Raw genomic sequence first — 10,084 nt, 5'->3', positions numbered from 1 at the left:
GAGACCGTGTGAATCAGGCCTTCATGGTCGAATTGCTGCAAAGAAACCACTATTAAAGGACACCAATAAGAAGAAGAGACTTGCTTGCCAAGAAACACGAGCAATGGACATTAGACTGGTGGAAATCTGTCCTTCGATTTTTGGTTCCAACTGCTGTGTCTTTGTGAGATGCAGAGTAGGTGAACGGATATTCTCCGCATTTGTTGTTTCCACCGTGATGCATGGAGGAGGTGTGGTGGTGTGGGGGTGCTTTGCTGGTGACAATGTCAGTGATTTATTTATAATTCAAAGCACACTTAACCAGCATGGCTATCACAGCATTCTGCAATGATACACCATCCCATCTGGTTTGCGCTTAGTGAACAATGACCCAACACACCTCCAGGCTGTGTAAGGGCTATTTGACCAAGAAGGAGAGTGATGGAGTGCTCTATCAGATGACAGAGCACTCCACAATCACCCAATCTCAACCCAATTGAGATGGTTTGGGATGAGTTGGACCGCAGGGTGAAGGAAAAGCAGCCAACAAGTGCTCAGCATATGTGGGAACTCCTTCAAGACTGTTGGAAAAGCATTCCAGGTGAAGCTGGTTGAGAGAATGCCAAGAGTGTGCAAAGCTGTCATCAAGGCAAAGGGTGGCTACTTTGAAGAATATATTTTGATTTGTTTAACACTTTTTTGCTTACTACATGATTCCATATGTGTTATTTCATAGTTTTGATGTTTTCACTATTATTCTACAATGTAGAAAATAGTAAAATAAAGAAAAACCCTTGAATGAACAGGTGTCCAATCTTTTGACTAGTACTGTACATCATTTCAACAAAATTATTATTTCAATTGATTTAATAATTCAAATATTTTTGTTAAGGAAAGTAAACTAGCCTATGATTCTGAAGGACCTTGCCATGTCCCCCAGCCACTTCTCTGCCCCCCCCCCCCTCAGTCACATCCCATCCGTGTCAGTGTTGTCACTTCCACTGCTGTTGTCCAGGACACAAGGTTTGCATTCCTTGCATGTGGCCTTTGACCTCCTAAGGGCACGTTTCCTGTTGTTAAGGAATTAAATCATTATATATATATATATGTATATATATACTACCGTTCAAAAGTTTGTGGTCACTTATCCTTGTTTTTTAAAGAAAAGCACCTTTTTTGTCCATTAAAATAACATCAAATATGATCAGAAATACAGTGTAGACATTGTTAACGTTGTAAATGACTATTGTAGCTGGAAACAGCAGATTTTTTATGGAATATCTACATAAGCGTACAGAGACCCATTTTCAGCAACCATCACTCCTGTGTTCCAATGGCACGTTGTGTTAGCTAATCCAAGTTTATCATTTTAAAAGGCTAATTGATCATTAGAAAACCCTTTTGCAATTATGTTAGCACAGCTGAAAACTGTTGTACTGATTAAAGAAGCAATAAAACGGGTCTTCTTTAGAATAGTTGAGTATCTGGAACATCAGTATTTGTGGGTTCGATTACAGGCTCAAAATGGCCAGAAACAAAGAACTTTCTTCTGAAACTCGTCAGTCTATTCTTGTTCTGAGAAATGAAGGCTATTTCATGTGAGAAATTGCCAAGAAACTAAAGATCTCATACAACGCTGTGTACTACTCCATTCACAGAACCGCACAAACTGGCTCTAACCAGGATAGAAAGAGGAGTGGGAGGCCCCGGTACACAACTGAGCAAGAGGACAAGTACATTAGAGTGTCTAGTTTGAGAAACAGACGCCTCACAAGTCCTTAACTGGCAGCTTCATTAAATAGTACACGCAAAACACCAGTCTCAACGTCAACAGTGAAGAGGTAACTCTGTGATGCTGGCCTTCTAGGCAGAGTTCCTCTGTCCAGTGTCTGTGTTCTTTTGCCCATCTTAATCTTTTCTTTTTATTAGCCAGTCTGAGATATAGATTTTTCTTTGCAACTCTGCCCAAAAAAATTGCTTTTCTTTCCAAAAACAAGGACATTTCTAAGTGACCCCAAACTTTTGAACGGTAGTGTGTGTGTGTATATATATTTACAAAGAACAGGATAACACAAGCAGCAGAAAAGTCACTTTACATCACTCCCATACATAACCCATTGCAGGGCATAGCAGTTTTACCCCTATGGAGACAATTTATGACAAAATACAGATACTGCATTTTCAGTAAATGTCCTTATGTGGTGTTCTCTAAAACATATAAACTTGCCAACCTTCTGTAGTAGAAGTTACACCTCTCTCTGGGCTTGCTGCAGTCTGAGGGCTCATCCTCTGATAAAGCTCTTTCCTGTCACGCGGAGCAAAGCAAAATACATATACAATACACAGTAACCATAAACTTCATATTATTTTCCTTTTTAAACTGAAATATGTTTTTCTAGGGGCTAAAATGTGAAGTGTGTTCAATGCAGATAATTGAGGTTCAGTTGATGTTACTACTATAACAAGTGGCTTATTATATAATAAGAAAACCTCACAGCCCCAGGCCAGACACATGTGAACTAGTCAAGAGAAACAATTGAAGGTACTTACTCCTGAGATATTATCCTCCGGGGACCCTTCTGCACACAACGGGTGGACTTGCAAAGCAATGCACACATCATACTCCCCCGATGTCTGACATTGCAGGTCCCCACTACTAGCTGTGATAAAGATTTTTTTAGTTAACAACATAGAATGCTGGGAGTTCAAAAAGCATGGTGAAATCATATATCAAGCTAAGCTTATGATAACCATGAACACAAAAAGTATAACTTTTCTGATCATTGTTGAATTTTTTGTTGTTGTGATTATTTGTCACTTGTCATAGACTTCTTGCCTTCGGTTAATGTATCTCTGCAGTCTTCCTCACTGGTCTGGCTTTTCTGTTGCAGAGAACACACAGAAAGAGAACACTCAATAAAGTGGGTTGCAGAGACAAGCAAACACGAGCTGCCAAAGTGGATGGATTATTGCTGGTAATTTGTAATAGAGGAAACACAGAGAGGTCAAAAGTAGAAGTAGAATTATTCAGATCCCTGAACATTGCAAACATAATAATACTGCATGGACAACATTTGTTGTAAATCAGGAAGCAAATTACATTTACAATATCAGCAAGGAACCATTCTCAAAGTCTGACATCTGAGAGGGAAACCATAAATCAATATAAATACATTTCCAAAATCAATAGGATATCCTATGCTATCCTTTATAAACATAAAAAACAGAAACAAAAGCGAATTAAGATAGAATCTGAAAAGCTAGCAATGCCAGTTCAGTGATTCTGATGACATATTTTATGTTTGAGTTAAAAGACAGATCTAAATGGAAGTGGTTGGTGGAATCCATTCTCACATCATGTGGGGAGCAGGTGTTAATGTGAAGCCTGGTCTGTAGAGCCATAACCTCTGCCTCAGTCCGGAACAACTGGACCTGCAGCTCATCACAGCGCTCACCCAGCTCCCGAATCTGCTTCCGGTACTGGTCCTTCTCCTGGAGGCTCCGTGAATTCTCCTGGTGGTACTCCTCTCGAGAGGCGATGGCCTACCGCAAAACAAAAGCTTTGGTTTGCTTTGCTGTAATGGTTTATATGAAACAAATGGCAATGGTGCAGATGAGCTTCTGATCACAACCACACAGATAGTCAACTCTTAAATTTTTATCAAAAGAAGTCAAAATTATTCTAGATTAAAGAAATACGCAGTATGGGGTGAATCCTAACCTTCACTGATGTTGAATTTTCACTTTGATGTCATTTGGAGACTAAGTAAAGGGGAAGTTAGGATTTCCCAAGACAGTGAGGTCCAAGAATCACAGTCCTAAAATCACACCATGTTCACCTTGTCTCTCTCCCTGATAACCTCATCCATCTGTTTCAGGATGTCCTCCATTCGGTCACGATACATTTTTGCATCTTTCTTTAATGTTGTGCACTTCAACTCAAGAACCTCCTTCGCCTCCAAGTACTGCAAGAACAAATCAAACCTATATATTACAATTGGAACACCATAACTTGTGACATTGGAAGACACCACTTGAACAATTTAACTTCGCACAATCAGCTATTCCAATGAATGAGGAACACGCTTGGGCAGATTACAAAAATAAGGAAATATATTCATCCTGATGCTCAAGATCATCATTTTTGAGGAAATAATAGAATTTGTGTCTGGAATTTTTTGTTCCTCCTGCACTTGTGTTGAAAGAGCAGTTGAATAGCTTATATTTTAGAAATTCAATGTAATTAGTAGTCTTCTCCTACAGCTATTCCTAAGCAGTGCTCAGTGCATCAGGCCGTGATGTGTACCCGATTCCGTAGTGCCTCAGCATCGTGCAGATCTCTGCGTAGGTTGTAGATGTTGTTGACCAGCTCCTGGTGCTGAGCCTGAGAGTGCTGCTTGTAGTCCTCCAGACTCTCAACGCTCAGCTTCTCTTGATCCAAGGGGGCTGGAGCTGTCCCCTGCTGGAACATATAGATTAATCCTGTCACACTACTCACTCAATCCAATACATTTTTCACACTACCGTACCGACATGAACTGTAACTGTGCTGGCTCATATTTTCTTTTCACGTTGTCCTTTTGAGCACAGTTCCAACAAACTATAGTGGATGCCTAACCAAGCCAGCACAACTTGGCTCGGCTTGGCTCAGTAATGTAAAAATGGTACAATTCTGCATCTGAACAATCACTTTATTTGTGAAGACATTTTTCTTGTGGTGCACAAAATGCTACTCCTAGCTATTATTCCAAAATGTGTCCAGTGCAGTGCAGTGTCCTTTTTATTTCACTGCATATCTAAACATTTACTGAGAAATGATCACTGAAACAAAATCCCACTCCTAGCTGTTATTCCAAAAAAAAAATTAAAATTGTTGTCGACTGACTTTGTGCTGTTCTATAATGAATGTCTCAACATGTCTGGCAACAGAGGTCTTTCTATACTTAAAATGTAAACCAATAGTTAGTGGTTTTGCCATAAGTTGATGTGTTTGGGTTTGCCAGAGCTGCAGCCCCCCCCCCCCCCCCCCCCCCCCGAAACTGATTGAGAACAGATCAAATGTACCTGAGCTGAGCTCTCCAGCTCCTGGATGCGCACTGTGAGCAGATCGTTGTGTCTCTGGAGCTGCCAAATCATGTCCTGACTGGGTCTCTCCTCAATGGCATTCTTCAGGTTCACAGTTTGCTTGCGTTGGATTTTCGAGTCACTCTCTGCCTTCATCAGGCTGTGCTTCAGCTTTTCTATCTAGTGATCAATGAAAATCCCATCAAAACTGTTTTCGTTGTTGCGGATTGACTTTGTGCTGTTCTATAACAAATGTCTCCACTGGTCGGAATACAGAGGTTTTTCTATACTGAATGTAAACCAATAGTTATTGCCCCCCCATATCTCACCTCCAATTGCAGATCCCGGTTGGACATGAGAGCACTATTCTTCTCTTCGCTCAGCTTGGTTACGTTGTGCATCAGGCTGTAGTTCTCGTCCTTCAGGTGGCATACCACCTCCCATTGCCGGTCCCTCTCCTCCCTCATACACTGCACGCGCTCCTGCTGCTTCCGCAGCTCCCTCTCCTTAACCTGCTGCTGCCGTAAGGCGTCCTCCTGCGTGGCTGCAGCCCAAGTGGCCTCTTGTCTGCGCCGGCGTTCTTCCTGCAGGCCCTTCTGCAGACGTGTGACCTCACTCATCAAGAACTGAGTCAGTCCTGACTCACCCACCGTGTCTATGATGTCAGAGAGGACAGGATGTTTTGTTTATAGGATCAAATCCATTGTCATAGACGCCAGCACTTTGAAAGATCATGCCAAAAAAATTCAACCTACAGTAAATCTTACACAAATATCTACAAGCTTGCATGATAGACACACAACATGTCTATAGAAACACGTCATGTTGTATAGCTACTCACCAACTAGTACAGAAAAGACCCGGGCAGGTTCTTTGCCAGTAATTTTGCGATACAATCGAGGATAGTCCAGCTCCAAGCTCTCGAGGAATGTCACATAGCCTTTGTGTCCAGTTCTTTGAAGAATATCCAATAGTACACCTGTGAACATGGATCCGAGGTTTATAAATAAGGTACTGACATGAATTTCAGGAGATTGTGGGCACATTCCAGGTCATATTTATTTAGCAGATTATCACATCTCTTAATGCCTGAATTGATAATAGCAATCTTCTGAGAAGCAGTGTGCCTGCAATACAAACCTGGAATTCAACCAAATTATTGTAGTTCAAAGTAGAAAGTGTAACACTTGACCCCTTGTTTGCTCAATAACCTGAAATAGAGGACAGTGCCTTACCTACTTTGCGTTGACGGGTGACCAGACTGGGGTCATTGAATATCTGCTCCTCATCCTCGCTGCTTAGCACCTTACAATGACGCAGGTAAGGAGTGATTCGCGACGGCTCAATGGTCTTTATCAGCAGCATTCTGTAATCCTCCAGCTGGACCCAGCACTCTTCATCCTCCATGTCTGACACACTCTGACTGTCAGTCATGATTGTCTCAGTGTCCCTGTACGTTCAACAACTCCTTCACTAAGGGTTTATCAACTGGGAGCAAAATCTAGATGGTTAAGTGGTTCCAATCCAAATGTGGAACTGTTATGTGGAAATACTGTTTTATGACACAAGAGTCAAGTTCCTTTTTGTAGAAGTCATTTCAGTTTTTTCATTTCCCCCATTTTATGCCACAGTGTGACGAGACAAACTCTTCAAGAAAATAATGTGCAATTGTCAGTGTGACAATAGTAGTACCTTCTTGAGTGGTTATGAATAATCTACCTACCAACATGTTCTTTTATTCTCAATAAACCAACACCAAATAATGGAGTGACTAGAGTGATAAGAGTATTGGCAGTAGTACACACCTCTTGTTTAAGGACTGTGAGGCAATGACTCAATCACTTCCTTCCCTCATTTGTTAAAAAAACAGTTCTGCTGATGAAACAGTATTACACTGACTTGATTACTGTAGTTTCTAAAGTTAAGGTACAATATATTTTTATTGTAAATAATATAGAAAACAGGTTACTCGCCCATCAGGGAGAATATTGTTTATAAATATGTTTCTTGAGTATTGACTGGTTTATGTACACAATGTAATATTAATCCATTTAACCAGGGTTGCAAAATTCCAGTAACTTTCCCAAAAGTCCCAGCTTTTCCAGAAATCGTGGTTTGAGAATTCACGACTTCCTGTTTATTCCGTCTTGATTCCGAAAATCTTTCAACCAGGACTTCTGGAAAACCTGAGGATTTTGGGAAAGTTACCAGAATTTTACATCACTCATGAAACTGCATAATCCTTTGGGCTAATAAATATTTGCATCCTTAGTTTGAGGCTAATAAACTTTTGCATCCTGGCTAATAAACATTTATTCACAGGCAAGGTTCACCCCTTTGAGGACATTTCTGGCCAAAAATAAAACACAGTGTCAGAATATAATGAGTTTTATAGCTAGTATTTTCTGACAGATTTGAACTGTTATGCACCATGAAAATGTCACCCTCGGTGACCACTATGTGGTCTGCAAAAAAAGTGGTTGTTGAGGTTCGATCTGACCAATGTGCTCTGCAGATCCAATGTATACGCATTTATTAACAAGTAGAATGATTTATTACAAAATATGTACAGGTCAACATAACTCTTCACACAATGTATAAGAATAATTAAATTATGAACAAAAACAAGTACAAATATGAACCATTCATTAAGTACAATTTCAACAGCAACTATACTGTATTGAGTGACGTCATAGAATACAGCTACCTTCTCTTTCTAGTAACATCCCTTTTTATGACAGTAACATCACAACAAAATTGGCAAGAACTTTTAAACACAAAAACCTGGTTTAACACGTAAGATGACACATTCCAAAACCATTCCAATTACTCCATGTCTAGGTCACGGCTTTTATTTCTTGTGGTGATTCCGGAGAAGAAGATGGCAGGAGATCCTGTTCCATCAGTGCTTAGCAGAGGGGCCTGAGAAAAGAACATAAGATCCGCTCAACGGTTCAGTGAGGGAAGAGGACAGAAAGGCAGTGTATCAAACATATGAAGGAGGATTGGTTTGAGACTGAACTCACCTGGAGTGTTGTTGGCTGTTCATACACAGTATAATTCTGCATCCCTGGACGGTTCCTGAAAGGTTCCTCCTCCACATCACTGTGGTCCGTGGTGGGAGACATGGAGAATTTGACTGGATTGATAGTAGCCAGAAGAGCAGGCATGGTGAAACAAGACAAGAAGCGAGCCTTCAGGAGAAGGTAACCCGGGTTATGGATGAAACGCTCTGCCACGAGGCTCCGTACTGCCGCTACCTGCTGCTCCTCTTCCTGATTCTCTTTCTCCTCTGGGCGCAGGACCAGCATGGCACTAATTGCCAATGTCGTTTTACATTTCAGGAGACTCAAAAAGGTATTCAGGCTGCTGACAAAGGGGGGAAGGTAGGGTAGAGTGACATCCAACTCCGGAAGCGCAATTCCATTCTTGCCATTCAACCACTCGCTCACTTTGGCCGGGTTCTCCATGAACATCAGGTTGGGATCAAACTGTATTACTTCTGGATTGCGGGGTGGAGGGACACGTTTAGGGGGGTAAAGCTGCATGATTCGGAAGGCTCCCTGAGGGAATGAGGCCGGAAGAGAGCCTGGAGGGACGTTGAGGACGAAAGCCTGTGGCGGGCCAGTCTGTGGTCTAATGGGAGCCGAGATGACCGTGTTCATGGGAACAGAGAGAACAGGTGACACTGCATTGAGCTGGGGACCAGTGGTTGCCACAGTCTGCAGGGCTGGGTTAGTCATTATCATGCTGTTCACTGGGTTGGTCATCCTTGGAGCAGTGTTGCTTATGAAGGTAGTGGAGGGAGAGGAGAAAACAGATGGGGAGGCCGTTCCCTGTGCTATGGATGAGGCAGAGGGCAATGGGCAGACATGGGTTACATCGGAGGAGGCCTGTGCTGCAGCAGCATTTAGTGTTAGAGGGACTTGCTGGTTGATAACAACAGGCGATGGACAAGCAGGTGCAAAAGCATTTGCTGGTAGATTCTGAGGTGTCATCTGAATGCCAATGCCACTGATTGGCACAAGTCCATTGCGCGTCAGGACCCAGGCAGTTTGTGGAGGGGACAGAATTACGTTAGAAAGTTGGCCAACCAGGTTTCCTTTGGGAGGACTTTGTGTACGGGCTTTCTTGCGTTTAGGCGACTGTTCCACTGACTTTTCAGCAATTGCAGCATCCTTGACCTCTTTGGGGGCCTGTGATTTCTCAGTAGGTTTGAGATTGCGTTTCTTTGCTGAAAGATTCTCATTTACCTGAACATTCACCCTGTCTATTATGGTTGAGGATTGGACAGGAGCAGGGGGTATAGGTTGGCTGGGGGTAGAGGGTAAAGGTTGACCAGGGGTGGAAGGTATGGGTCGGCTGGGGGTAGAGGGTCCGGGTTGGGTAAGTGTGGAAGGCATGAGTTGTTGTCTGGAAGTTGGAGTGAATGGGACTGTAGGATGTGGGATGGACTGTACTACAGGCTGTCCAATGACAAAGGTCTGAGGGATCATCATCACAAGTTGACTGTTCTGTTGCTGGCTGTTCTGCTGCTCGTTTCCCTTCTGGTTCAGCATACTGGCTACCGTTCTGGGACCATGCCGTTGCTTTGGTTTTTTCAATAAAGCTAGAATAAAGTAAATAAAAAAAGAGGCATTTATGTTAAACATAATTCACATATGGGTGTAATTACCACAATTATAAAAATAAATTATACATTTAATATCGATTAATAGATTTGTTGTTTTTAAATACTTTGCAGTTGACCATTGCTGAAGCTCTTAGCTAATTAATAAGTGATTTTTGGTGGCGAGAGCATGCAGAGAAAGTAAGCAGGAAGTGACTGCTCCTCAGCCTTGAGTTTCTCAACTTTTGTAGTTAAATTCTTTTTTGTCTTCAACGTGGAGGAACATAGTACACGGGTCTTCAAGCGCAAAAACATCATAAAAGGTATCTGGTAGCGGTCAATTCATCCACAAGCACAAATATAATTTTATATACATTTTAAAATGGCTGCATTTTCATGAATTAAAAAAAAATAACCACGAAGCCCATTCAA

The 10,084-nt window shown here is 41.9% G+C and overlaps 2 protein-coding genes across 8 annotated transcripts in view; both read right to left on the bottom strand.

The window, feature by feature from the left end:
- Positions 1-858: 858 nt before the first annotated feature.
- On the bottom strand, positions 859-6,557 carry LOC115164876 (caspase recruitment domain-containing protein 9). 3 transcript variants are annotated; one of them, XM_029717757.1, is made up of 11 exons: positions 6,279-6,557; positions 5,885-6,022; positions 5,373-5,698; positions 5,044-5,223; positions 4,286-4,441; positions 3,819-3,944; positions 3,334-3,522; positions 2,816-2,861; positions 2,530-2,639; positions 2,211-2,284; positions 859-1,049 (listed from the first exon to the last, which is right to left on the bottom strand). In XM_029717757.1, exons 1-11 carry the CDS (start codon positions 6,475-6,477, stop codon positions 947-949), a joined length of 1,647 nt encoding a protein of 548 aa, XP_029573617.1. In that variant the 5' UTR covers positions 6,478-6,557; the 3' UTR covers positions 859-946. The 3 variants fall into 3 exon arrangements, with proteins under 3 accessions (XP_029573617.1, XP_029573618.1, XP_029573619.1); XM_029717758.1 differs by having other exon boundaries at positions 2,530-2,635; XM_029717759.1 differs by having other exon boundaries at positions 941-1,049; positions 4,286-4,438; positions 6,279-6,477.
- A 998-nt stretch (positions 6,558-7,555) lies between these two features.
- The window catches only part of LOC115164875 (snRNA-activating protein complex subunit 4), a 28,089-nt gene continuing 25,560 nt past the window's right edge, over positions 7,556-10,084 (bottom strand). For all 5 annotated transcript variants that reach the window (XM_029717754.1, XM_029717756.1, XM_029717752.1 and 2 more), the window contains exons 24-25: positions 8,070-9,652; positions 7,556-7,965 (exon numbers count right to left, since the gene is read on the bottom strand). In XM_029717754.1, coding sequence (XP_029573614.1) covers positions 7,870-7,965; positions 8,070-9,652 — 1,679 coding nt within the window. In that variant the 3' untranslated portion in view covers positions 7,556-7,869. The remainder of the gene's footprint in view (positions 7,966-8,069; positions 9,653-10,084) is intronic.

The sequence above is a fragment of the Salmo trutta genome, chromosome 27, assembly GCF_901001165.1.
Source record: "Salmo trutta chromosome 27, fSalTru1.1, whole genome shotgun sequence".
Classification (NCBI taxonomy): Eukaryota; Metazoa; Chordata; class Actinopteri; order Salmoniformes; family Salmonidae; genus Salmo; species Salmo trutta.
Note: the sequence above shows the minus strand (reverse complement) of the source record. Positions and strands in the feature narration are given on the sequence as shown.

Excerpts from the sequence above, each read along its gene's own strand:
- LOC115164876 (XM_029717757.1), bottom strand. The coding sequence starts at position 6,477 with ATGACTGACAGTCAGAGTGTGTCAGACATGGAGGATGAAGAGTGCTGG. Across the intron at positions 5,699-5,884 it reads GGTCTTTTCTGTACTAGTTG|ACACGGTGGGTGAGTCAGGA; the intron begins GTGAGTAGCTAT and ends CTGACATCATAG. Across the intron at positions 3,945-4,285 it reads CTGAGGCACTACGGAATCGG|TACTTGGAGGCGAAGGAGGT; the intron begins GTACACATCACG and ends TTGTTCTTGCAG.